Here is a 27,578-nt window from a genome sequence, read left to right as displayed (position 1 = left end):
TGGGCTTCTGTGCTCAGGATCCTATTTGTAGCATCATTCTCACTTGTAAGCTAATTTTAGCCATCCATTCCGCTTCTGTTGCCATTTATAAAATGAGAATGTCAAATGCAATATTAAACAAGCAGGATGAAGGCAAAAAAGGAAATGGCAGAGAGGCATTTAATAAATGAATCCCATGTTTGCGTGGGAGAGGGAGAGATCCCGAGCCCTACGCATCACACACGCCTGTGTGCACACGCCCGTTTGTGTACAGGCTCTGCTAATGGGAGCCAAACAATTTGTGTGTTGGGGGAAGCCTGGGAGAAGTGGGGGGGGGGGGGCTGTCTGTTGGAAATGTGTGCTGCTCTTTAGGCAGAAGTAATTTAGCCTGCAGGGAGGTAGCCTCCCTGTCAGAGCCTCGCAGCCTTCCCGTTTGCCCTTCATTGGTCCTCTAGTCAGGTCAGTGGAAGGAGAGGGAAGGAGGGCAGGGTGCTGAGCCTCTGGGTTTTCCACACCTGCTCAGCTGGCATGGACCAACCCCCCTCCCGCCACCAGCTCTTCTGAGGGGAGCACACAAAAGCCACTGGAAGAAACCCTCCTGGGTCTTCTCTGGGCTTTGAGACTTTTGTCTCTGGGTCCTTTCTTTGACCTCTTCCCGCAGCTGCTCCACCCCACACCCAAGGAGCTTCAAGCTGCTGCTGAAACGGCACCTGCACCTTTCCTGTCGTCTCTGCTGCCTGGTTAAGTGAAGCCGGCTCAGGGCTGGGGTAGACACCCACTCTGTCTTACACCCAGATTTGGCCACCTGCCGTGAGGCCAAGCTTTCCCCTTCACTTTGAAATGCCCTTGCAGGTGCCCGGGGGGGGGGGGTGGGGAGGGGGGAAGAACAGCTGGTGCTACTGCCGTCAGCTATTTCCTCAAATAGTACAGCCTGCCAGCTCCCCTAGCACACCTTGATGATGAATGCGCAGGGAGCTGGGATTACCTGGCTGGAGGGGTGGAGGGAGAAGGATCTGTTGGGAATAGGGCTGGGCACCGCAGCTGGGAGCACAGGGACGGGCTGGCTTTCTCAGCTTCAAAGGTTTTCCTGTCGGCTCGGTACATAGCAGGGTGAGAGTGACAGTAGTCTCCAGGCCTAGGGGCTTGGTAGGCTTGGCCCCAGTGGGTAAGTGCTATGGTCAGGCTCTGCCTTGCAGGTGAGAGGTCTGGGTGCAGACACTCTAGCTATGCTCAACCGCAGAGCACAAAGATAGAGCTGAATCAGCAGGGGCCCTGTACTTGAGACTGCCCTGGGACTAGGGTGCAGATGTTAGGGGATGTGTCTCACGGAGCACTGGAGACTGGAAACAGACTCTTCTCTACTTTTGCCCAGTCGCTGAGCACCCCAAAGAGAAGAGTCACACACACGCGCACACACACACACACACACACACACACACACACACACACACACACACACACACACACACCGTACTGTTCTCCATGCTCACGTGCTGCTCCGCCTAGCCCGGTGCTTTATATTACTGGTTTATGACCTACTTCACTTTGCCATCGCTAGTTTTAATAAAAATAAAAAAAAAAAAAACACTAAGCAGAGGAAACAGTGGATGAAATTAATTCTGTAAGTGGTGAGGAAATTAATTCTGGAAGCCAGAGTTGGGAGTGATTTGGTGGAAGAAATAGCATCAGATTGGGCCCCAGAGGGCTAAGGGGAGGGGCTGAGAGGGCAAGATCGGCGGAGGGAGCTGGGGTTTGAAGTTGGGAGCCCCGTGACTAGATCCTAGCTGTGCCCCGGAATGGTAGGTTTTCCTTGAGGCCCCGGTTCCTTTATCAGAGAGGAGGTTAGTTAAGCTGTTCCACCCTGGAGGAACATACTGAGCCTACTCTGCAAATCGAACCGGGCTCTGACGCTTCCTACCCGTGGGTCCAGGTCATGTGTGGCCAGCGTGTGTCTGAAGGCAGACAGCACGCTTGACCTCTTCTGCTGCCGTGCCCATTGCTGCCTTTACCATGCTTGTCCCCTTTGCGTCATCACGAGGGTCCCATGTCTGCAAGAACCTCTTTGTAGTCAAACCAGATGAGACACTGGTCTTGGCTGCCAGATCTCCTCTGGGTTCTGAGTATGAACTTTTAAGAGCCTCGCTAAGACTCTTGCTGTCTGTGGGGTCCTTAGAAAGGCCTCCGGTGGGTAGAGAGGGCAGGAGGGCAGCGGCTAGGAGGAAGAAAGGCCTTCGTGTTGAACGGCAGTGGTTGTATGCGGAAGAAGAGTAAAAGGGGCTCTGGAGGTGGGCCCGTCTGCCCCTGCTCTGTGGAAACACTTGAGTGGCTGCCAGATTCTAGGAAAATCCTGGATCCATACATACAATGTGCCCTCCGCTTCCCTTTCCTGCATTCCAGCAAAGCAGTTGGCTTGGAACATCACCTGGAATCCTCTAAAAACCAGCCAGGGAGGAGAGGCCGCTGATCCTGGGCCACCCAGCCAGGCCTCTTAGATCTGTCAGGAGACTCTATACAAAGGCAGGCACTGCCGTGAAAAGCTACAGGGCAGCCTCCCGAGTTCTCTGGTCCCCTCCCCTTCCTACCAGCCAGACAGTCAAGGTCAGTGTCTGGCATTAGGGAATTTTATTCTTTGAAGCCTCCTTGAGAAGGGAACTGTTTCCAACACGATCTGTTTGTACACGCTGGCCTCTTCAGGCCAGATAGAATCCTGCCTTGTGCAGGGTAGCACATCAGGCCATAGGTCGGCTCTTGGCTTTCTATCTGGCCCTGGGACAGCAAGCTGACTGGACCATTTTTATGAGAAAGCAGGGAAAACAAGTCTTGTCACTCCTTCAGAGACTGGCTTCCTTCTGAGACTCCCTGGCTCTCCCTCACAGAGGCCCAGTGGTTGATGGGACTTGGCATTGTCCTAGGGACGGCCTCCCCATAGAAACCCTAGTGCCCTTCCCAAAGCAGAACTCTTAATACGCTAGTTCTAAAGCATAGTATATGCAGGAGACAGTGGCCTGTGCTTACAGTCCTGGCTCCTCAGAAGGCTAAGATAGGAAAAATGAGTTCAAAGACAACCTGGCTACATAGACAGCACAGCACAACCCTTTTTAATAGTAGATGGATGTGTTGCCATAAAGGGCATCGTTGAGTCCATTGACAAAAGGATGATGAAAAAGCTAGATTAAAGTTCTCATGTCCTTGTTGAAAATGGTGAGTGTTCTGGTTACATAAAAAACAAAAACAAAAACCTGTCCCCATGTTTGCAACTTAGCCTCATACAAGAAGTTTTTAGGGTGCTGGAGAGAGGGCTCAGTGGTTAAGAGCACTGTCTGTTCTTCCAGAGGTCCTGTCCTGAGTTCAATTCCCTGCACACACATGGTCGCTCACAACCATCTATAATGAGATCTGATGCCCTCTTCTGGCAGGCAGATACATACATAAAAGAAACAAATCTTAGAAGAAGGAAGAGGAGGAGGAGGAGGAGGAGGAGGTGGAGGAGGAGGAGGAGGAGGAGGAGGAGGAGGAGGAGGAAGAAGAAGAAGAAGAAGAAGAAGAAGAAGAAGAAGAAGAAGAAGAAGAAGAAGAAGAAGAAGAAGAAGAAGAAAATTTTTAGCTGGGGGTCCCCAGAGCCATGTGTGTGTGAGCACTTGGGCACCGAGCCCAGCCCTTGGTGTGCAGCATGCTCTCAAACAGGAAGCACATCCCCACCCCTTACCCGCTCCAGATACAGACGTGAAGCGTGTGCAAATGCTGAGGTGTCTATGACAGAACGCCAATAGTGAGCAGTGTTGGCAAAAGGATACCAGCTGTTCTTTGGTCTGTCTTTGCAACTTTTTCGTAAGTTTAGGATTCTGTCTGAATAGCAAGTGAGAGACAATAGGGTTGGGATGTAGCTCGGTGGAAGAGCATCTGCCTGGCATGCACAAGGCCCTGGGTTTAATACCCACCACCACCACCACCACCTGAAGTGAGTCACCTTGGATGACAGTGAGAAGAGCCCCCTCCACCAACAGCTAACAAGCCTCATAGACATCTAATGGCCCTATGAACGCACAGCAGTCTTTTGGCATGTTCTCTGCAGGAGCAGGCTGCTACCCCACTTGTCTTCCGTTCGGTCCTCATTTTGAAGCCACAGTCCTGAGGGGTACATGAAAGGCTTGCCTGTCCCCCAAGGTGCATTTGTCGAGCTGAGCTGCATAGCCAAGAAATGAAATTTCAAGGCACATACATTTTCAGCCCCCACGGCGGCTTGTTCCATAACTTGGCTGTCTCTGGGGTTTGGAAACCGAGGCCTGCTCCTGGGATGAGGTGTTAGCCACAACTGGCCTCTGAGGCCTCTTTGAAGTTCAAAGTCACACAGACTGGCCTTGTTCCCTTCCACGCCCTTTGAATAGAGTGCTCTTAACCCAGTGGCAGTAGCCCAAGTTTAATGGGAAAGGCTCAGGGCTGAACCTGGGGGTGCTGCTTCTTCAGATCTAGGACCCCTCCCCCCTAAGGCCTCCATGGAGCCAGCACTTTGGGGTGGGGATACTCTTCCTCTGCACTCAGGCCATGGACACTCTCATTATACCCAGGGGCTTTACAGGGTGTGGCCTGGCCACCAAGAGAGCCACCTCCAGTTTGTTCCTAGTGGCCACGAGACAGAGGCTCGTAGGGCTGCCGTGGGAAAGTGGCTTGTGTGCTCTGCCCCACTGCTCCCTGACGTCAACACCTCCATGCCCACTACCCCAAGAACGCAGTCAGGAGGCAGTAGGATGGTAGAATGCCTCCCACCCTCCTGTCTGACCCCCAACGTGTCAGTGACCTCAAGCAGTGCCTCACTCTACAGATGGCCCTCAGGTCTCCATGTTCCAGCTGTTTGCACTTTGTGTCCTGACCTTTCACACTGGCTCTAAGCTGGCACAGGACACACAGTAGAAGGTGGTAGAAGTTACATGGTGTGGCAAATCCCAAGGCCAGGCTAGATGCCCCACAGCTCTGCAGAGTCTCCCATAATGTTCATGCTGCGACAAAGCCAGGAGCCCTGGAGAAGCCATGCCCTCGACTTAGTCAAGGCTTTCTCTGGCTTCCAGCCGAAGCCACCATCGGACCAGAGCTCCATGAGAGATGGTACCCCGCCAGACCCCATCAAGTCAGAGCCCCAAGGAGGACAATACATGGTTGTGCAAAGCCACTGTGCTTGCCGGCATCTGGTGCCTGGCTACGGGTGTCTGGAACACAGACCTGAACCAAGGAGGTAGATTGGGTTTTCCTCTTTGGTTCTGGCTTTCCCTTTAGGTCCTGAGTCTAGCTCTCTGGCTTGCCACTGGAACAGGAGAAGAGAGCAGAGCCTATGGGCTCTTGAGATGAAGAAGTGACAAGCTTACAAGTGATTCAAGGTGGCCAGGTGGTGGCACACACCTTTAATCCCAGCACTTGGGAGGCAGAGTCTGAGCTCTGTGAGTTCGAGGCCAGTCTGGTCTACAGAGTGAGATTCAGACAGCCAAGGCCACACAGAGAAACCTTGTCTTGGTGGAAAAAAGTGACTCAAGGCAGTTGGATGTTCAGAGAGCACTAGCCTACACCCTTGATGAACAAGACAAACAGAATGAAAGTTCTCAGAGCTGGGGCCCCCCTTGTTTACCAGTGGAACCCGTACATCCAGGCTCTGAGTTCTTCCACATGCCAGAATTAAGAGGCCTGAATCTCCAGGGGCAGGGAGTGGAGACAGACTATGTAAGCAGTCCTCTGGTTCTGAGATGAAGTCTTTCCAGAAGCTCTCACCGCTGGCCAGACAGGCTCCCTGCTGTGTCCAGTGCCTCTCCTGTCACTCAGATGTCCAGCTCAGGCTGAGCCCCCAGAGAGTTCCCATGCCATGGCCTCTGGCCTCAGAGTGCACTCACTGTGACAGGACTGGTGGTTGACAGAGCTCCTGTGGTAGGTGCTGCCAAAAAATGCCACCAGCAAAGACAGCAGAACTCTGCCGAGCTGCCAGCCCTGCTCAGTGCTGGGGAGAGTAAGTAGGTGGGTTTGTTTAAAATACTCCTATTACAGTTAGTTAACCTTCCTGTTCCCTAAATGAAAATTGTATAAACCTGAAATTTCCGTTGATCGGGTTGCCTAGGAACAGGCAGCAGGTTTTCATAAGACAAAGCAATAGATTGCCACCGATAGGCCTGTTAGGAAGTGAGCTGGTTAGCGGCATTATTCCCATCCCGGTGTCAGCGTTTGGTAATTATCTGCCTGCCTGCTCAGGGCACGCCCATCTTCCTGTGCAGAGCAGCTTCCTGCGAAGGGAGATGCCTCAGCCTCCAGCTCCCAGGATGGGGGCGCCAAGGCAGGGGCTAAGGCTAATCACCATGCCTGAGCTATGAGGAGAAATCTAAAAGACCTGATGTGAGTTTTTTCTTCTTAATCATCTTTCTCCACTTACATGCAAGAGGAATCCCCCAATAACCCTATTGATGACAAGATGTTGCATTGTTTTATGAAAATATGCAGCATGCAGCCACTATGTAGCAGGAGATTTAAAATAAACAGTAACAAAATACACAGTAAAATTTTAAGCTACTCCACGACAACTTTGGTAGATATTTTTAATACAATATACATACTTCTTTTTTCTCTCTCTCTCTACAAGGTCACTGTCCTTCATGTTTATCTTCGTGCAGTTAGAGTAACTAGTGTCCTGGTTTGCCTAGGACCTAGGAGCGCCCCCACCCCCAACAATCAGTGTTGCCAGTGCTTTCATTGGTGCTGGGCCATACACAGCTTCATCAGTCCCGTAGTTTTGTTGTTTGTTTGTTTGTTTGTTTGTTTGTCATCCCCACCCCCCCACCCCCGCGTTTACACCAGTTTCGCTGGTACACAGTCCCCCCTGGGATTGCTGGGGTCAAGCTACACACCTCGCTCTTACTTACATGGACTCTGGGTCTTTGATTTTTTCTTTTTCTTTTCTTTTCTTTTCTTTATTATTATGTATACAGTGCTCTGCCTGCATGTACACCTGCAGGCCAGAAAAGGGCGTCAGATCACATTATAGATGGTTGTGAGCCACCATGTGGTTGCTGGGAATTGAACTCAGCACCTCTGGAGGAGCAGTCAGTGCCCTTAACCTCTGAGCCATCTCTCCAGCCTGATTTTTGTTCATTTTTAAAGACATTTAAATTACAAGAATAATACTTGTTACATGGTTTCAGAGCTACTAAATTATTTGCTTATTTACTTATTTGTTTTCTTAAAAGCAAGACCTTGCTACATAACCCAGGCTTTCCTCAAACTTGTGATCCTCCGGTTGCAGCATCCCACATGCTTAGATCACAGACATGCACCACCACCCCTGGCTTTCTAGTTGCTACAGTAGTTTAGAGTGTCCAGGATGAACATATCTCCAGAATGGATGCTCTGGGTAGGTCCCCCTGTTAAGCAGTCTATACCACACACAGTCTAGCCCACTCTGGCTGCCTCAGACATGCCTTAAGCCATCGCAGTCTCCTGTGATACAGCGATACCCTTGGCAGCTGCTGAGCCAAGCGAAGCTTTTGCTCCTATACCACATGTCCCTAGACTGTCTCAAACTAAGACACCCGCTTCTTCTTCCTGTGTTCCTGGTGGCTGCTCTGAGTGGCCCGCTTTGCCCTGCAACAGCCTGTCTTTATCAGCAGTGGGCTCCGTTGACAGCCAGCGGTGCTTGTTAAATTCACCTATAAACTAAAAGCAACTAATGCTGCACCCCCGTCAAACCGTGCAGGAACTTCTACAGGCCACCGAATCATTTCCTAGAGCCTCGGCTTTTTGCTGCATGTCTTTATTTATGTTGGAGAGCGTGGGCCATGGCCTAGGTAGGCGGAGGTCAGGGAACAACTCCAAGGAGTGAGTTCTCTCTTCCCACCATTGCAGACCCAGAGAATGAACTTGGGCCATCAGGGTTGACGGAAGGTAACCTTACCCACCCATTTCCCTGGCCCTACGGCTCCTGTTTTGTACAGGGAACAGTGTTCAGTAAGTGACCTCTGTATGCACAAGTGGAATAGGATCGGGAGATTTTGGAGGTAGGAGATAAACGGAAAGATTAGCAACCACTAAAAGACACAAGCGCTAAACGGAAAAACCAGGAATCCGTCGGAATAGAGTCCATTGAAGTCAGACTCCGTCGGGAGGTGTGGTGGTGTAGGATCCAAGGGAATGGCGGCATCGCCAACTTGGTAATTGTAACATCTGGCTTCAAGGCCTTTGCCTGATGGGGTTGGAATGTGCTATGTTACTTCTGAGCTGCTGGTGTTCAGGGCTCATGGGGGGGGGGGTGGATCCTGGACTGTGTACCCTCTCTTTTTCTTAAGAGACGGTCTCTGATGGCCTGATGTGAGGAGTCTCTAGCCTGCAGGACCATCAAGGAATCTGTCTAAAAGGGCCAAACAACCATGAAAGATGATCATAATTGCAGCTGCCGTGGTCCACAGGCCCATCATCCATCAGCTGTCGCCGCCTCCTCGGCCACCGTGCTTTTCTGCACCAGGCTGCAGCCTCCCTGTGTGCATCTTTCGCTTCCGTCCTCGCTGCCCTTCTAGAACCTAATTTCATCCTTGTAGGTTTTTCCAAAGCAGGATTTGCACAAGTGCTGTGGCTTCTTAAATATTTATCTTGCAGGCCATTTACTCAGCACGGCTATTTTTACAGTGAGTAAGGAGCAAGGCTAAAAATAACAGCCCGTAACCCGATCAGGTTCTGCGTCTGACATTTACGTGGAATTCATTTGCATCTCATTTGTCCTCGGTTCTGTTTAACAGGTAGAATGTAAGAAAGCTCAGCCGAAAGAAGTCATGTTCCCACCTGGGACAAGAGGCCGCGCCCGGGGGCTGCCGTACACCATGGATGCTTTCATGCTTGGCATGGGAATGCTGGGTGAGTGTGCACAGGTGTGGGGTTGGGGGAGCACAGTGGGCTCGGGGCGGGGGCGGGGGGGGGGGTGAGGGCTATGGCAGCCTGTGTACCCAACTGAGTCACCTAACACTTGGGTGAATGGAATCCCAGTTTCCTCATCTGAGCTTCAGTTTACCTGCCTAAACTGCCGTTCCCTCATCTTCTAGCGCAGGTCATAGGCTCCTCTTTAAGGTGGTCATGGCAACCAGCTGAGCATATAGTATCATCTTGCCTTATGCCTACCTCATGATGTGCTTGAGACTCTGTCCATCCCCTTCCTCAAACACAAAACAGGACCGCCCATCCCTCTCTATCTCAGCTTTCTTGGCCCAGTGAGAGTTCCTAAGACCTAAGGATTCCTTGCTGGCTTAACTTGTGTGGACTCTGGCTACATTTTTCTAAAACTTAGGAGAGGAACTGAAGGGTGGCAAGGGTGGGCACTAATCCTGTCTATTTAAATGATTAACATTTTTCTCTTGGGATATCAAAATTTGCATTTAAATGGATGTTTTAAATAGCCTGTTTTACTCTTTATTTGCAAAAAAAAAAATGATGAAAGACAAAGTGTGTTTGTTCTGACTAAAAATGATCTCTCCTGGCTTTTAGAGAAATTGAGTTGCATATTATGCCCCTTTCCTTAAAGGTATCTCTGTCCGCCCTGCGTAGATAATTGAAAATCTCGCCGCTTAAATGGCATGAAAGATGGAGAAAGCGGAGGAGATGCGTAATGGTGTGGGTCGCAACAATAATTAGAAATTTCAAGGCGAGAGAACGGTATTTTAGTGCAAGTTATTGTGTGTCGGGAAAATACTAATTAAATGGGATAAATGGTCGTTAATGGTAAAATTCCATTCAGGCACATGAGCTGTCTAGTTTTAATGGGTTTTCATTTGGCTTGGCTAAGGGTTCCTCTTCTATATTGTTTGATAAGCTCTTTATGTGTTTTCAGATTTGCTGCTGTTTAAATCATTCCTGGCTTAGTTTTAAATGTATTAAGCTTTTCATGCTCTTACAAAGAATTGCATCTACTTGTCCGAGAGAATCACTTGAGCAGGTAGAGCTGTGTTGAAGAACTTTACAGGCAGAACTTGGCGCCACTGAGAATATTTTTTAAATGGCCAATCTATTCATTCTCAGAGTCATTTTTTAGGCTTAACAGAGTTTACAAGGAAATCCTATTATAGTTCCTTAGAAACTGCCTGTGTGATTCCAAAACTTAACCTAGAAATAGAAACAGGAGAGAAAATAAAATGGTTTTTTTTTTTAAAGAGAAACAAGAAAGCACCAGTTTGACTATATCCCAAAACACTGCATAAAGCTACAGTTGTTAAAACAATATGGTAGGGCTGAAGTGTAGCTCAGTTGGTAGAGTGCTTGCTTAGCATGCGTGAAACCCTGGGTTCAGTTCCCCAACACTGCATAAAACTGGCCACGGTGGTGCACACTTGGGAATGCAGCCCTTAGCACCCAGGAGCTGGAGGCCAGAGGCTCAGAAGTTGGCTGAGTATTAAACAGAGACTATGTTATGGTAGACAAGATTGTCCCCCTGCTTACGCTGGCCTGACCTCTCTCATTTTCTACTTAACAGTAGTGAGACAGCGATGTATATTCAATAGACATTGCTTTGACTATTGAGTCTGGATCTTTTCCCAGGCTGGCAATTTACAATGCCACACTCCCTGGAATTGCTAGCAGCCGTAGCTCCTGAGCGGCAGCCTGTGAGAGAATTGCCACGCTCTCTATCAGGAAAGGAAACAGAAGCAAGTCTGCTGTGTCCAGGCTATGCAAGTCGCAAGATTAGGTACAGGAAATACAACTGACAGTCCACACTTTGTCGATCTGTGGGAAGTTTATTAGGGTGTAACTCCGTCATCAACTCCGAGGGCACACACTTCATAGAGAAAACTAGCATCTCAATAGATCTGTATACATGGAAGAGGGCATACATGTGTGCGCTACATGCATGTAGAAACCACAGACTTGTCACTGATCCCAGAGCTCATCAATTCAGCTAAACTGGCCGTCCTGCAACTCCCAGCAATCCTCCTCACTGCTTCTGAGCTCTGGACTTACACACGACCCCTCGGGTCACCACCTCCATTTTTATGTGGCTGCTGAGGTGTCAAACTCAAGTCCTCAACACTTGTACAGCAAGCACTTGACCAACTGAGCCCTCTCCTCCACCCCATAATTATTACTTCCAAATGATTGTTAAAACCATATGATGCTGCTGTCTGGCAGGGCTACTCCGCTCTTGATATATAGGCACTCTGGGTCACCTTCCTGTTGCCAATGATGCGATGCGGTCCATGGGCCTCTGGCTCTGTAGGAGGACTCAGAAGGAAAACTTCATCCTCCCTAAATGCCTCTTCGCTTGCATGTCTTTCCTCTACTGTGACAGCGTGGCCTTGGGTAGTGCACTCTGGGTAGTAACCACCTCCATAGTGCATTGTTTGTGTATCAGTTCTGGGACCCATGCTGTCACCACTCCTAATAATATGGCTGATGAACTTGGCTCCTACAGGAGGGAAAATATATTTTTAATTCACTGGAGAGCCAAGCACTGTGGCACACACCCGTAGTCCTAGCACATAGGAGGTAGAAGCTGGAAGATTGGCAGTTCAGGGTCATCCTTGGCTACATGGCAAGTTTGAGGCAGCCTGGACTATGTGAAAAACCCTGTTTGATGAAAAAACAAATAAAAAGATCACTGACAATAGCCAGATGCAGTGGTCCACAGCTGTAATCCCAGCACTAAGGAGGCTGAGGCAAGACCACAGATCATGGTCGGTCTGAGCTGCATCACGAGTCCCTGTCAAAGTAAATTAATGAGATGTTATGAGACGCTGATGAATACTCATTAATGCAGGGCGTTTCTATGAGCCAGTGAAATGTTAAAATTCACTCATCCAGCATATGTTTACCAGGTGCCTACTGTGTGCCATAAAAGTTCTAAACATTTAGGGTGCAGCAGAGAATCTTGCCTCCAATCCCAGGGAGCCAGTGTTCTAATTAGGAGCTGAGACAGCCAGCCTGCTGGTCTCAGGACTTGGGGCGCCATGGGACTCACTTTTAAAAGTATCCTCCAGGATTTTCTCCATCCTTTGGGATGTCTCATGAAAGGAAGGCTGACAAGCGTATGGGAGTGTGGCATTCCTTCTTGATCTCGCTTGATATGGCTGCCAACATCCTTGGGGGGAAATGCCGCATGTTTTGAATTTCTCTTTCACAGCCTTTAATGGGATGGGATGGACGATGGTGGGAATTCCTTTAAAGAGTGTAGGGGGCCGAAGAGGAAAGGAATTACTCCAAGGCCCCCACCTCTTGCTTCTGAGCCAGACAGAACCAGAAGCAACTGTGCTACCGGAGAAGGTGGTTTTGCAGCCCCTGGCTCCTGCCCCACTGTCCATGTTTTGTGGGAATGCCTATAGTCATCCAGCCTGAAGTTGCAGAGTCGCCCTAGTTTTTCTTAATGAAAGTGGACTTAGTGAAAGCAAACACATGACTGTTGACGTATTTGATGCCTCTTGGCCGTCTCTGCCTTGAGCCTCATAATCCCACTGCTTTTATGCTCTTTGCCCTAGTTGGCCACGTGCTATTTATTAACACGTGGTAGAGAGAGAGTGCAGGTTTTTGCCTTTCGGGAAAGCTTCCCTTGGCAGGCCAGGAAGAAGAGAGATGCTGCTGGCCAGCTAGCCGCTAGCCAAGACCATTCTTACCCATCAAGAGATCTTTGCAAAACCCTGATCCAGTGCTTTCCAACATCAATGCCTTCTAGATTGAAAGTGATAAAGAAAGAAATAAATTATTAATTAAAAAGTAAAATTAATCATTGTTGAAAGGGCCTGGGGAGCCGTGATCTGCTGGCATTCACCCCAAATAGGAGATGGCTTGAGCACACCTTTCCTTCCTGGAGTTGTGCAGGGTCTCTGCTGGAACTTACCTCCCCACCCCACCCAAAAAAAAAAATACTGGTTTGAGTCCACTGTAGAGAAGACACTCACTTGTGCACCTGTCTCTTGGTAGGCAGGAGCAGCTTCAAGTCCAGCTGGTCCAATGGAGCTTTTTTTGAGACAATGAGACAGCCCTTTGTCTGCTGGTCCACGTGGCGACTGCCAGTTTCATGTACACAGCAGCCATTGAGCATTTGTGATGTGCCTCGCGCCCCTAATGGACTGAAGTCTTCTTTTCAGACAGTTTTAGTTAAAGTTAAATTAACGTGGATGTAGAGGATCCCCTGCAACTTAGGAGAATTCTTGGGCTGTGTGTCTCTGTAGACTGGCTGTCCCATCCTTGCTTAGGAGGGGCTTCTTGGCACTTGCTTGACCTTGTGGGACTATCTTGGTAGCCCCCCCCCACCCCCCTGGCAGTGCTACTCCTGTAGCAGACACCCACTGTGTTCTCTGGATAAACGGCCCTTCTTTCTTGTCTCATTGAAGTCAGGGGTCTGGGATGAGCCTTTTTTTTTTCAGGACACTAGGTGGTTAAGTAAGAGCCTGGATGAGCCGTGGCCCATCTAGGGTGCGGACATCCCTCAGTTAGGAGCAAAGATCTAAAGCCTCAGTTCTGAGAAGCATGCGAGCACCACAGAAAGGGGCCACAGAAGGAACTTTGCAACATACCTGAGTTGTGTTGTCCCTTTCTGACTTGTGCAGCCACAATGGAAAGCCCGTGCGCAGGGAAGGTGGTCATCCAGGCAGAAGGCTTGATTTTTTTTTCCTTTAGTGACAAGAGATAATTACTGTGGGATTGATCAGGCAGCCAGAGTACTGGAGCAAATAAATTGTTCAGTGGCCAGTGTGGGAGGGGCCCAGCTGCTAATGGAAGTGGTGGCTGGGTCATCCTGCTGTAATGTGGCCTGATGGAGCGTTCGCCTGGGTCTACTGTAATGTGCTATTGATATGCAGCCAGCCAGTTTCCCCTGTGCGGCCCGGGCCCTGAGCCACTGGAGCAGAGCTGGGCTGCACAGCCGCAAATGAAGAGGAAAATTGAAGTAATGTTGTATTATAAATTTATAATTTCATCTGCCTGACTGAGAGGGTATTCAGCATTGGGGGTATGGAGATGTGATTCCCCCCCAGCGAGGCAGGTCTGGAATTCTCATCTTCATTCTTTGGGCGATGATGATATTGGTCGATCTGGAAGAACGGGGTGAATCCCACAGTTGGTGTGAACTTGTATGTTTCTTCTTTCATGCTGAAGACTTTAGGATCTGCATGGGGGAGGGGAAGGGGGACACATGCAATTAAGTCATATGGATGACTCGAGTACAGGGAGGGACTAGCCATTCCACTGTCCCTCACCTACATCCAGAGAAAGTGAAGCACGGGCTTTTTACTTTTGCTGTCAAAATTAACACTTCAAATTTAGGAGCCTGCTCTGAAGTTATCAGCAAAGGTGCCGTTTTTCATCAGGAAATCCCCTAGGCAGTAGTGATTTGACCATTTGCCTATAATCCATTTATCAATATTGTTGAAATAGTGCTATGAGAAATCTAGCCCTGAAAGATCTGATTTGATAGTGGGTGATTAATTTAGAGGAAAATTAGGTTGCCCAGCCATGAAATAAATTCCATAGAATAGCCCCATTGAGCGTGAGCTCAGCGACGATCTCTGAGGCCTGGCCACTGCTCTGTTGTCTCTGAGTTGCGTGGCCTCCTCAGCTTCTCCCTCTCTGAGACCATAGGTACACAGTTGCTAAGTTATTCCATCTTGCCTTGCAGCCTTCTGCCGGTGAGGATGACCTCACCGGGACAGAGGCAGTGGCAGTGCCCAGATGAAATGGAGAGAGCACCGTCAGCCAGGGAGTTCAGTGAGACGGCACATGTGGGAAGCCTCCAGCTGTAGCAAGAACCACAGTTGGTCACTGTGCATCATCTGTGCCCCTGGTGACCCGTAAAGCTTTCTAGGTGTGGTACAGACTCAACGTCTAAGAGAAAAGAGGGAACCCTCTCTCAGGTCAGAATTGTATGACAGGATGCCATAGGTCTTGCTCAGCTTTTGATCGGCTCCTACTTCTCAGTCTTGAATGCCAGGAAATCCGAAAATGAAGGCACTGGTAGAATAGGTGGTGACGTGACGGTGCTCCCTCCTCAAATAGTGAAAGTCAGTCAATGGTCTCTGTGGAACCTTCCTTGGAAGAGCACTGTCTTAGTTAGGGTTTTACTGCTATTAAGAGACACCATGACCAAGGCAGCTCTTATAAAGGAAAACACTTAACTGGGGCTGGCTTACACGTCAGAGCTTTAGTCCACTATCAACATGGCAGGAAACATGGCCGCATACAGGCAGACATAGTGCTGGAGAAGATGCCGACTGATACTAGACCTGGCTTGAGTTTCTGGAACTCAAATCCCAACCCCAGTGACACACTTCCTCCAACAAAGCCACACCTACTTAAGGCCACACCCCCAATAGTGACGCTTCCTATGAGCCTATTTTCATTCAAACCACCACTTCATTCATTGATCCCATTTATGGGAGCTGTGCTCTTGTGAGCCAGTCACCTCCCAGAGCCAATCACTACCTACCTCTAATATAGCATATCAGGTTAGTCGTTAGGATTATTTCAGTGTGAATTTCAGGAGACTCACGAATTCAGGCTACAGTCATCCCCCAGGGTGTGGTCTTGACCTAGAACTAGATTCTAGATCTCTTGACTTCCAGACCCATGAGTGACTTGGGTACAGTGGTGGTGACCCACTGTTCTCAGATGGAAGCCATCCACCGACATCTACAGCCACACAAGGGGCCCTGAGACACAAACACTGACTGGCACTAGGAAGAGCTCTAAAGCCCAACTCGTGATGGTGAGGAGAAGGTGAACAGTAGTGAGCAGGCCTGTGCTCCCAGCCCTGGCTTGCTTGGAATGGCTCGTGAGAATCCATAGGGAGGTGGATAACGGGCCCCCAGAGTTTGTGCTTAGGAATAATGTGTAAGGAGAACAGAAACATGTGGACAGTGGCCACAGCTCCCTGTCTTCTGGAAAGCCTGGAGCCTGTCCTGAGTCTACCACTGGAGTGGCCATCCACCTGCTTTTTGATGGAAACGGAAGAAATTACCTCTGTCTCCTGGCCACGGCAAAGGTTATTGTCAGGAGCTGGCGGTGCTCAGGGGAGTGGAACCTGGAAAGCAGACAGGAGCTTAGGGAACTTAGCCATCAGAGCCTCAGCTCCTGGCCAAGAGGACAGCCCAGGAATGGCCTGGTCAGAGGGCCACTTGGCACCTCTACGTGCTGGATTGTCCTGCTGATGCCAGAGTCAACCCTGAGCCACCTGCCCATCCTCTGCCCACTGGCTCTAGATGCAGGTCCCTACGAAGGTTTGCGTTGGCCTGCCTCCCAGGCAGGGACAGAGTTCATTCAAAATGCTGGCCGGCCTGACACCCACCAGACAGCCACCTCAGAGGCCAAAGCAAATGGCTAGCCAGTGTGCTGGTAGGAGACTGTGGTGACATTTGTGGAATATGATTGGACTGAGCAAACCCACTCTGGGTGGAAGGAAAGAGGCAGAGTTGGTCTCTAGGGACGAGGACAGGAGGTAGCCATGGAGCTGCTGTGACCAAGGATGTTCCAGTACAAGAGGGCCACAGTCCTCTTTGAAATCAGAATCAAGACAGGGGCATGAAGAGTGAGGTGGACGGTGCTCTTTTTTTTTTTTAATAAATCTTTTTATGATTTATTCATTTATTATTATGTATAAGTACTCTGCCTGCATGTACACTTTCAGGCCAGGAGAGGGCATCAGATCACATTATAGGTAGTTGTGAGCCACCATGTGGTTGCTGGGAATTGAACTCAGGACCTTTGGAGGAGCAGTCAGTGCTCTTAACCTCTGGGCCATCTCACCAGCCCCACTAAAGTGACCTCTTAGATGGGACATTACTTCACAGGTTGGAGCAGGCCCACCCTCTCCAGGACTCACCAGAGGATCACCCTAGGTCATCACCCACCATAAACTGTGAAAATCCTGCACCTGGCCTTCAGAGCTCAGCTGGGCCTTCTTGGCACATGTTTTCACAGTCCCAATGGGTCTTTCAAAGACATACTTGTATACAGTATCTGTGCTGGGACATGGCCCCTGCCTCTTCCCCCACTCCATCCCATCTCCAGCTGTGGCTCGCTAAACCAAGAAGCAGCCCTCTGTGTGGCTCATAAACTGTCAATCCCAGAGAACCTCTGCCCTGTGTGGCGCTCTGGCCTCTGTCCACTGCCTTAGAAGAAGGCAGTAAAAGGGCTTCAATCTCCTACTGTCAACATCTTTAAGGGAAAGTACATTCAGGGTAAGCTCTCCAAATGTCAGAGCCAGATGCAGGCACTGTGTTCTGTCTTCTGTGTGGTATTTATGGGTTCATGAAAGTATCTGGGCTTTGGGCGGTCTGGCTACCTAAATACGGGCTAATTATAAACATACTGATGGTCACACCCCTAGCCGTGTGAGAGAGGGGATCCAAGGCCTGGATAGAGACCCTCCTCAGAGACACACCATTCTGTGAGACTAACCAGAGCTGATGGTCACTGGCACCTTCCCTGGAATATCACCCCAGATCCAAGGCCACCTTCTGACAGCTCTTTGTTTCTTTCTGTGTTCAAGGCTACCCCAACTTTGTGGCAACCTATGGCCGAGGCTACCCCGGATTCGCTCCTAGCTATGGCTACCAGTTCCCAGGTGAGTGGCTTAGACCCTGGGGCTTTGGAAATTTGGGAGGCAGGTTGCATCTGGAGGGGAGTAGACTGGTGCTCCAAAAGAGAATACAACTTGCATACCTGTGTGTGCTAAGTCCCCTCCAGTCCAGGGTAAGGGTGCAGTTGGGGCTTTCCAATGGACTAGAGCACTTCCTTGATGCTGGTGACAAAACGGGAGGAAAGAAGAGGTGGGAAGCCCCCTCTGCTCACCTCCTTTTCTTCTGAGCGTGTTCTGGGTCTTCTCTTGGGGGTCGGGGAACCAATCTCTGGGCCAAGAGTTTATTGTCACATCCAGCATCCCCCAGTGCCTGCTGCTCTCCACATGTACCTGTCTAATGCCTCCCAGCCTGCCTTCCCTCCTTCCTCTCCGCTAACCCAGCCATATGTTGGTGAGGTGCTACAGGGGGTCAGACTTGTGCTTTGCAGCCTGAATGAGCTGTGCGGAAACTCATTCTGCTCTGCACAGACAGCAGAGCATGGCATGGCACCGCTCACACACGCTTCAGCTCTGAAGGAGCAGGTGGGCGTGGTCTGGGGAAAATAGGAGGGAGGCTGCAGGAAGAGATGCTTTGGGGGTGTCGTGAGGTACACTTCCTCGCAGTTGAGCAGTACAGATGAGGATATATTAGGGCGCCTAGTGAGTCAGGGTCAGAGGCCAGATAATGCGCCCAGAGCTAATGTAAGGAAGAGATTAGAAGAAGGGTTGTGGTACTCTAGAGAGGTATGTGCATGCAGAGTTGGAGGCACACGGTGTGAAGTCATTTGGGGACAGTGAAGTGGACCTCATGCTGAGAACCTCCCCCCATCTCATCTGAACCAGTTCAGGCAGCATCAGGTCGTATTCTGACTCCATGGCTCAAACCACAGATAGACAGACAGATAGACATGCCAGAGTGACCAAGCTGAAGCTGGGCAAACTAAGGTGCTGTTCCCAGGTACCTGGCCCCTTGTGGGAAGTCAAAGCTTCCATGAGTGGATACAAATGGGGTCAGCCTTGAAGACAGACAGACAGACAGACAGACAGACAGACAGACGATATTCTCTGGCCCAAAGGATAAGCAGTGCATTCTCAACCACCAGATTTCCTGTTACCTGTCCACTCAAGTCACACTTGAAGCCTTGGAGCTCACCCAACTCCTGATCCTTCTCCACCCCTTTCATGGAACATCAGACCTATATCTGCTTGTCCCAATACCCTGCCAAGCCCCAGGTGGTTTTAGATACAAAGTTTAGGTTGGCTCCTGTGCCCACCCAGTTCAGGGTGTGGTCAGCCCCTCTAGAATCAAACTTGACATCATCGTGGAGCTTAACACTTGGTGGGCTTCTAGGGCAAGGAAGCTTCAGAATGTTCTGGCTTCAGCCTCTTGTCTCACAGCATAAGGAATGTTTGAAGTGGGTGTGGCTAAGGAGGCAGTGGGGCTGCAGAGTGGTGGGGCAGCCTGGTACACTGCCCTCTCCTCACCCTCTCTCGGCGGTTCTGTGGACCACTCCCCATGCCCCGGGGTCTGGATCCTGGCACTTCTGATGCTGGCACAGCTCTTGTCACCACAGAGTTGTCCTGACGGCTTTTCTTTGTGCCCACTTCCCACTTCTATTCCCTCTGGGGTTATTTGTGGGTCCCACACCCCTCCTAGGCCTTCTGAATCTGTCATAGAGAGATGCTGGAGGGCGGGGGGGGGTGGGGGGGGTGGGACAATAGCCCATCCTCAAGCCACCCGGAACCTCGTCCCTTCTAAGGTGTTTTTTGCACCTCTCTTTACCTTTGCATCCACCCCAACTGCTTGGCGTTCAGGTCTCACCGGACCTGTGTGATGTGCACCTGTGTGATGTGCACCTGTGTGATGTGCACCTGTGTGATGTGCACCTGTGTGATGTGCACCTGTGTGATGGGGACTATAGTCCCCAAAGAGCTCCCTGGGCCACACAGCTGGGTTAAACAGGTTTAATCACTGCAGCCACCTGCAGGATTCTTTGAGAACAAACAAGGTGTCCTGGGAAAGGTGCCGGATGCCTTTGGCTCAGTATTGGGGTTGTGTTCTTTTCTAGGAAGGATAAGAGGTGACCACTTTGCAAATGTCTCCTGCCTCTCATGCTCTAGGGTCTTCCCTGGCCCTGTATTCTCCTCAGCGCTGAGTGTGGAATTGTGGTCCTCTCACTGGGGGCCTGCCCACCTCCTTACATTGTCCTCGTCTGGTTTTCTCCTTTCTCTTTTCTCTTTTAACCGTTTCTAGTCTTATTTCACTTTTCAAACTATTTGCTGGTTTTGATTTGTGGGATGCAGTTGTTATCAACAAGCTCTTAAGAGAGGCAGCACAAGTGGGGGTTCGCCATCATTTCTGCAGAGAACACATTCCTGCCAGAGCCGCCCAATGCTGGCAGCTCCCACTGAAGTCTGTCCTATCTGGCTGACTGAATGAATGAGCATGGTTTTTCCCATTTCAAATTCTGGGAAAGACCTCATGGTTTTGTCTCAGAAAGACTTTACTGTTCCCTCCTGCTTTGCTTCCCAAATACACTATGGCTAGTCCCGTCCCACCCTACCTCACCCCGACTCCCCCACTCCGTCCCGGCTCCCAAAATGTAGGGAACTGCTTACAAACTTTGTAGGGATCCAGGAAGATGCTGCCTCTTTAGAATAATGATCAAACATCCCTTCTGACCATCTCACAGGGCAAGGGGTGAGCTTTTAAGGGCTGGTGGCCCAGAGGGATTGTAGCTGTGTGAGCTGGAGAGAGCACCTATGCCCCTTGGTGCACAGTGGCAGTGTGAGCTCTCACACCCTTCTACAAAACCACACGGGAAATGGAGTCAGAACAAGCAGCTGCGTAAACGCCGTCTGGTGGCTATTGTCCTTCAGGCCTGGTCTCTTGGTGGCCATTGCCACAATAAACTCATCTATCTTTGAAAAGGGACAGCAGAGTCGCCCTGGCCCTGCCACATGTTGCGCCCATGGGCACTGATTCCCCCACTGGACTCTTTCCCCAGCTTCACCTCCCTGCCTTATCCCCTCCCCCATGGCACTGCCAGGGTGGAAAGGGACAGAACACCTGTGGTCATCTAAGTCAGGCTATATTTCAGGGCTAGCCCCCTGAGAGCCACCCCTACCCAGAAGGGTCCTGTTAACCCTGTCCACTTCCCTCTTTGAAATGCCCTGCTCTCTTGAGCTAGTAACCATAGCTCAGAGGCACCCACCAAAGCCAAGAGTTTGTGGACAGTGACTGACCCGTGCTCTGCTTGAGTCACCCAGCGTGAACAGTCCTGTACATTTGAGTATCGGCATCCTTGGTATTCAAAGAGCAGATGCGTGTGGCAGGAGGTCTGCGCAGTTTGGCTCCGAGATAACTGATGCAACTGGCTTCCCTTTTCCTTTTCTGTGTGTATTTTTGTCAGTGGTGGTAGAGGTTGCTCTACAAAAACAAAGCTTGTAGGCTTTCCCCCTTCTTACTTTGACCTTGACTTCTGTGAACTGCTTCGCTCTGGTGAGCGTGCCCTGAAGTGCTCGCCTCTCAGGCAGTTCAGTTCAGCCGTTGTGAATTTCCCCGCTGCTGTAAATAGTTCATCTGCACTGCTCCCTAATGACATTTTATGTTCCCCCTCCTGTAAGCAACTGAGGTAGAAAAATAAATTGTTTACCGCGGACATGCTGTGTGCTGCCATCTCTTACCCTGAGAGTGTCCTGTTCTCGCTCCAGGGGAGGTGAATGCACCAGTAACCAGCATGGGTGACGGCCAAGTTCGTTTTGAAGACACATGCCAACGTCCCCCTAGCTGCTGCCTGGCCCCAGCTCTGCCCTCTTCCTCAGCAGAGAGCCCTGTGCTTTCGCTGGAGGTGATCAGAGACAGAGCATCTGCACACACCAGCTGTGGGACAGCGCCCTGCCCCTCCCTCTGCCGTCACTCCCTCCTACCAGTGAAGTCAGTGTGTGGAACACTTCACATCTGTGCATCAGGTGTGGGTCTGCACAGCTGTGCGTGTGCTTGTGTACACAGCTTACGTTTACTTTTCTAACTCCCGGAGCAGGGCAGGTGGAAGGACAGTAGACATGTTGTTGAGCAGAACCGAAGGGTCTCTTGTTCAGTGCTATCTGATCACTTAGTAGTCAGGTGACAGTGTGATCTGAATAATCAAAGTGACTTTTTTGGTTGAGTAGAATTCAGGGATGGTGTATGTGTGTGTGTGTGTCTGTCTGTCTATCTGTCTATCTGTCTGTCTGTCTGTCTGTCTGACCTGTCTGTGTGTCTACAAATATGCCATGCAAATCAGTAAATGCTGTGGAATGAGAAGTTTCAGAAATGATGAGCATCAATGTTGCTAATGGAATAATCTTTCTAGAAGCACCTTTTCCATCTTTAGTGTTCAGGATGGTGCCGCCTGGATCTGCTTATCAGGGATAGGAGAGGCCTGGGATCCCTAGGGAAGCAGGAAGTCCCCAAGGCAGACTTCAGGGCTTTGGGTGATTTGGAAAATGGAGAGTTGGTGGGGGTGTGTTAGGGCAGGTGAGGTGCGATTCAGGTTTCAGAATGAATCTAGGCCCGAAAGCATGAGAAGAGTTGGAAGAGGGCTTACAGCGGAGGGTGATAGAGGGAGCCTTCCAGAGCTGGGGTGTGCAGAGCTGAAGGGCAGTACAGAACTTCCAGAAGGAGGTCCCCTCCTATCTGCACCCCATGTTTCTTCTCCACTTCACCTTCTTGCCTCAGGCTGGCTAGTGGCCCCTTGGGATCTTCATGCACTACTAAGGACAATAAAGTTAATATGACACCAATGTCTCACCCACTTGACTGCCTTAGCTGCAGAGTGCTCTGGGCAGCCAGGAGAGCCAGGCCGGTGTCTCATAACCCAGTACTTATCCCTCCTTTCTGAGCCACTGAGTGTGGAGGGCAAGGGCTGTCTGTGTAGGTCCCAGGCCAGGGAGACCCTTCTCCAGCAGCTGGGACTACAAGTTCCCAGTTTGTTCCTTGTCTCTTTAGTAATGGCGATCAGGTCTCTGATGCCACTGTGAGTGTCTTTCTGGCATACCAGCCTTGGAACACCTGACGCTTAGTCAGCACTGGGATCTCTACACCAGGACTCATGACCACTAAACCACCAGTCCTTTGTTCCCTGTCCGTGTCCAGTGACAGTCCCTGGCCAGTGCTCAGTCGTGGCCTGAGGTGAAGTGCTCTAGCTCAGAAAGGCCCTCCCTGTTCATCTGGCGCGAACTTCAAATAGCCTTTTGTCAGCAGAGCCGCTGCTAGGGAACCTCGGTTCAAGATATCGAGGATTTGAACAAAGACAGTCTGGTGGCCAGTCACATTCTACAGAGGTAGAGTAAGGAGCCTGAGTATTCAGGAGACAGTACCTCTCAAATGGCTAGGGGCAAAGGCCTGCGACTTATACCAGCTGTCAGTTCTGCCCAGAGAACAGTATTTTTACAAAGTTTGCAGAAAAGCAGATAAGGAAATTCTCCAGCGGCCTAGGGTCCCACCTCGAGTGTGACTGGGCTGCTGTGAGGAGCAGTCCTGAGGGCCTTCTGTCAACTCCTTCCGCTAGCCCACCCTAGTGACAGAGACCCTCAAGTTTGGTTCCCCTGTTCAGGTCGGGTGGGAAGCCCTGGGCATGCACTCAGAATTGAATCCCACACTGGTCTCCTGTGTTGTTTTTCTCTCTGGCCAAGTTCTCAGAGGCCTTGGGCAAGGCAAGGCCATTTTAGGGCTCTCCTGGTGGAATCTCAGAGCCCAGAAAGCAGATAGCCCTGACCTAAAGTGTCAGTCTGTTCTCCTGTAGCCTTTGTCCTGCTTCCTGTTGTAAGGGTCTATCCCTCACCCTCACCCTGCTCCATCCCAGAAATACCCACACTAGCAACCTTTGCGGTATCCATGTGGTGACCTCTCCCGCTCTTCCTGGCTCTTTGCCCAGTGTAGGGGCTGGCCTCTCACCAGCTAGGAAGCACATTGGGAGGTTAGCCTCCCAGGTTGATTGATTGGAGCTGAGGCTTCGAGCATCTGGGTGAGGCCAATGCACTAAGTAGGGTGTGGCCTTCTAAGGAAGGGCCTCACCCGTCTGTCCCACCTCAGCCCTGTAATTGGTCTCCACCCTCCAGCTCTCTAGAGATTACTTCTTCACAGAGGCGCTTTGAAATTACAGACCAGCTTCCCAGAGGCCAGCCAACCGGGCCACCTGGCCCTGTGTGTACTTGGGATTTATCCTCTCATTTGAATATTAAAGACAAGCTTAGTCAGGAGACAGATCTGCTGCTTTGAAAGTCAGCCGCGGACCCCAAATCCAAGCCAGGACTGGAGGGAGGTTTGTGGCGACTGTAGGTGTGCCCTATCACCAAGCCATCCTCCTCACTGGCATAGAAAATCAGGAGTTGACTCAGTTCCCAGATGCAAGCGGAGCACACTGCCTAATAGGCACTTAATAAACATTTGCAGAAATGAATTGGAGCAATCTGAATTGACAGGAATGGCGGGTTTCACTTGTGATCGGCTTTCTGTGCCTCTTGAAGCCGCTCTGCATAAATGAGAGGATCAAGCTAGGTGAGCGCTCAGCTCCCCATGGCCACACCAGACGCATGCACGCGTGTACACACACACACACACACACACACACACACACACACACACACACCATACACACACTGGCTTTTCAGAAATCTGAGAGATAGCCTTCTTGCCTCGACTTGCCTAGACACTGGGCCTCAGTGTTACTACCCATCAAGTACCTATTAAATAGAGACAACGGTCCACTACTGTGTCGCCTGCCTCCCAGGTTGCTGGGGCGGGGTCTGTGGGAGCAGGCAGGGTGACAGTGAAGGATGCTGCAGGTGTGCACCTCCTGCCCTGTGGACCGAGAACGGGTACCCAACTAGATCTATCTCTTCCCACTGCTGTCTACAGCCCTCCCACCCCTTCCCAGATACCTGCTCCACCAGCCTTAAAGTTCCCTTTGAGTCCTACCAGGGGGAACCTCCTCACCTTTCCTCAGGCCTTCAGTTTTTATTTTCATCAGTAAAAGCCTGAAGCATACAAAACAAAGTTACAACTACACCCAAAATTACTCAGAGTGCGAAGGTTCTAGGTGGACTGCCACATCAGGCCCGAGGGTCCAGTATTTCATGCCTTCCAGAACAGCCAAGGACAAGCAAAGGGTGTCCATTGGTCCATCCACCCAAGCCAGAAAGAAAACTTTTTTTTTCCCACCGAGTCTGGTTCAGTCTGCATCTACTGCCAAAAGAGCCCCTTGGCTCTCTGGCTCGCTGGCTGCCAGGAAAATGCAGGGTGTAACCATCGGCACCTGCCCTAGAGAGTCTCTCAGGCCACAGAGACGCTGGGCAATGAGCTCAGAACCTACAGAAGCAGCCTGTGTGTGGCCAGCTAGGGCATTCCCAGCTTGCATGGGAGCAGTGAGCACAGATGAGGGGGCCTTGATGGTAGCTGGAGAGCTGCTGTGAACGGGGCAGTCTAGTCTATCCCTGCTATAATAGGCATCCCGGAGCCCAGAGGTAACCAGCAGCAGAAATGGAGTTCCTAGGCAGTAGCTGAGAGGAAGTCTGAGGTCAAGACACCTGCAGATTCACTGTCATGGTGAGGACTGCTCTCTCTCTCTGGTCCATGGCTGCCTGGTTTCTCGCTGTATCTTCCCTTGTGTGTGTTAGGCTGGGGGGAGGTGGAGGGGAGCATTACTATCGAACTCTTTGGATTCTTTCTCTCTTTTTTAATTGATGCATTTATTTATGATAGATAGATAGATAGATAGATAGATAGATAGATAGATAGATAGATATAGATATATGTGTGTGTGTGTCTGCACATGATCATGTGGGTGGAGCATGCCTGCCACAGAGCATGTATGGAGGTCCGAGGACAACTTTATGTAGCTGGTTCTCTCCTTCCACTTTTATACGGGATCTAGGGGTTGAACTTGGGTTTCCAGGCTTGCTCCCCAAGTGCCATTACCTGTCTTGCTGGCCCTGGATTCTCTTTTACAAGCACTCATCTCCACCAAGAGGGCTCCCTCCGTCCTCATGAGGCTCTCACTTTTCAAGGGCCCCACTCGCTGATCCCTCTCAGGTGAGGATTTCAGCATACGTATTATTTAGGGATGACAGACATGGTCAGACCATAGCATTCAATACCCAACCTAAGCCTTGAGTCACAGAGAGAAGTTCGCCCGGCGACTCGCAGGCGCCTGTGACTCCAGCATCCGGGCATCTGATGCCTTCTTCTGGCCTCTATGGATACCTACACACATGTAGCATGCATACACATACATGTAAATAAAGAGTAAAAGAAAATGTGTTTCCCTAGGAGATATTGAAAGGATATTCCAGATCTTGTCAAACCGCATGACCTCCATCATTTCTGTGGTCAGCATCCGGGCAGATGGTGGGCGAGACAGCGGACTCTGCCACTGAGCTGCCAGTGCAGATGCTTTATGATGCAGGGATACTGGTCCCATCTTGCCGAAGGAAGACATTTGAAGCCTCCTCCAGGCACATGCACTTCCTATGGCAGAGGCACCCGGCCTATCACTGTACCTTTTAGTAATAGGTACTCAGGGATCTCCAGGCCTGGCCCCAGCACCCACAGTCTCTGCCCATCATGTCACAAGCCCTCAACTCAGGGCTGATGACACGGTGATAGATGAGGGACCAGTCTTCACGTGTTGCATACAGAGGAACAAACAAAATTCCACTTGATGGAAGGTCCCAGAAAGGATCCTCGGGGAGGGGGGGGGCTGCTACACTGTGTTCCCTGCCCACTGCCGACCCACCCACCCTGCCAAGAACCTGGAAATTGTTGGCAAGAGATGTTGGGCGGGTAATACGTCAAAGGGCAGAGGATGGTGGGAAAAGCTTGGTCCTGCTGATTCCATTCCATGATCCCCTAGGGCTCGGGGAGCCGCCTTCACACCTCTGATGAGCCCACCCTGGCCAGGCACTCCCTGAGCCTCATGTGTCTTTCTGTCATACCATCACATGACCTTGCTACAGTTCAAGCTTATACTTGAAAGAAAACGGCCCTTCACTCACACATAAATTATGCATGTCACCCACGAAAGCCCTTTGAATGCCAAATCACATAAATTAATAGGATTTTAGAATAGGAAGCACCAAAGGGATTTCCTTAGCTCGGTTGCTATTACCTTGGGCAATAATAATAAAACATAGGAATAGAAGTTTCTAGTCCACTTGTGCCAAGCACTTCACACTGTCATCTCCTTGACTCCTTAGCACCTCCACAAAATTGGCGCTGGTAGTGTGTTTCACAGAGGAGGAAAATGAGATAGGGAGGGGTGTTAAGTAAGGGCATGAGGGGTGTGGTGTGTGTGTGTGTGTGTGTGTATGTGTGTGTGTGTGTGTGTCTGTGTTTGTGTGTGTGTGTGTGTGTGTGTGTGTGTTTGTGCCTGTGCACATGAAATCAACCTTGTATGGCGTTCCAGAAGCAGTGCCCACTTTGTTTATTGAACCAGGGTCTCTCATTGTCCTGGAGCTTGCAAATAAGTTGTCCAGCAAGCCCTGAGGATCCACCTGTCTCTACCTCCCCAGTTCTGGGATTACAAGGATGTGCCATCATGCCCAGCTTTTTCTTTCTTTCTTTCTCTCTTTCAATGTGGGTCTGGGAATCAAACTCAGTCTAGCATTTTACCACTGAGCTGTCTCTCTCCTTTAGTCACCCTTGTCCCCGTTCGCTTCCCTTCTCTCAGCTGTAGAGCCTTCATCTGGCTTTCTTGTCCAGTGGGGGAAAGACACGAGGACATTCCTTGACCCAGAGAAAGTAACCACTGATATTGTCATTAGCACGGCTTATTGCCAGGGCCAGGCCTTTCATAGCCTAGGAAAGGAACGCATAGAGAAAGATGCTCTTCCGTCCAGCCTGTGGACTGTGGGGGTCCCTCTGCTAGCTGCTGGGGTTTTCAGATATAGTATTCCTGTACTTTTTGGTAAGTTGGTACCCTGATATCCCCAAGAGCCTCCCTCAACCTCTGGACTCTCCCCCCCGCCCCCAGCAGTGCTGGTGCCCAAAGCATCCTGTCTAGAGACACCA

At 50.4% G+C, this 27,578-nt stretch overlaps 1 protein-coding gene across 10 annotated transcripts in view; it reads left to right on the top strand.

The window, feature by feature from the left end:
• Positions 1-27,578, top strand: part of MSI2 (musashi RNA binding protein 2) — a 361,149-nt gene that overhangs the window by 302,163 nt on the left and 31,408 nt on the right. For all 10 annotated transcript variants that reach the window (XM_084749550.1, XM_084749553.1, XM_084749551.1 and 7 more), the window contains 2 exons: positions 8,736-8,850; positions 17,459-17,533. In XM_084749550.1, the coding sequence (XP_084605676.1) occupies positions 8,736-8,850; positions 17,459-17,533 (190 nt within the window). The remainder of the gene's footprint in view (positions 1-8,735; positions 8,851-17,458; positions 17,534-27,578) is intronic.

Source organism: Acomys minous, assembly GCF_964271855.1.
Source record: "Acomys minous genome assembly, chromosome: 12".
Taxonomy (NCBI): Eukaryota; Metazoa; Chordata; class Mammalia; order Rodentia; family Muridae; genus Acomys; species Acomys minous.
The sequence above is the reverse complement of the archived record's forward strand: the minus strand, read 5'-3'. Positions and strand labels throughout refer to the sequence as shown.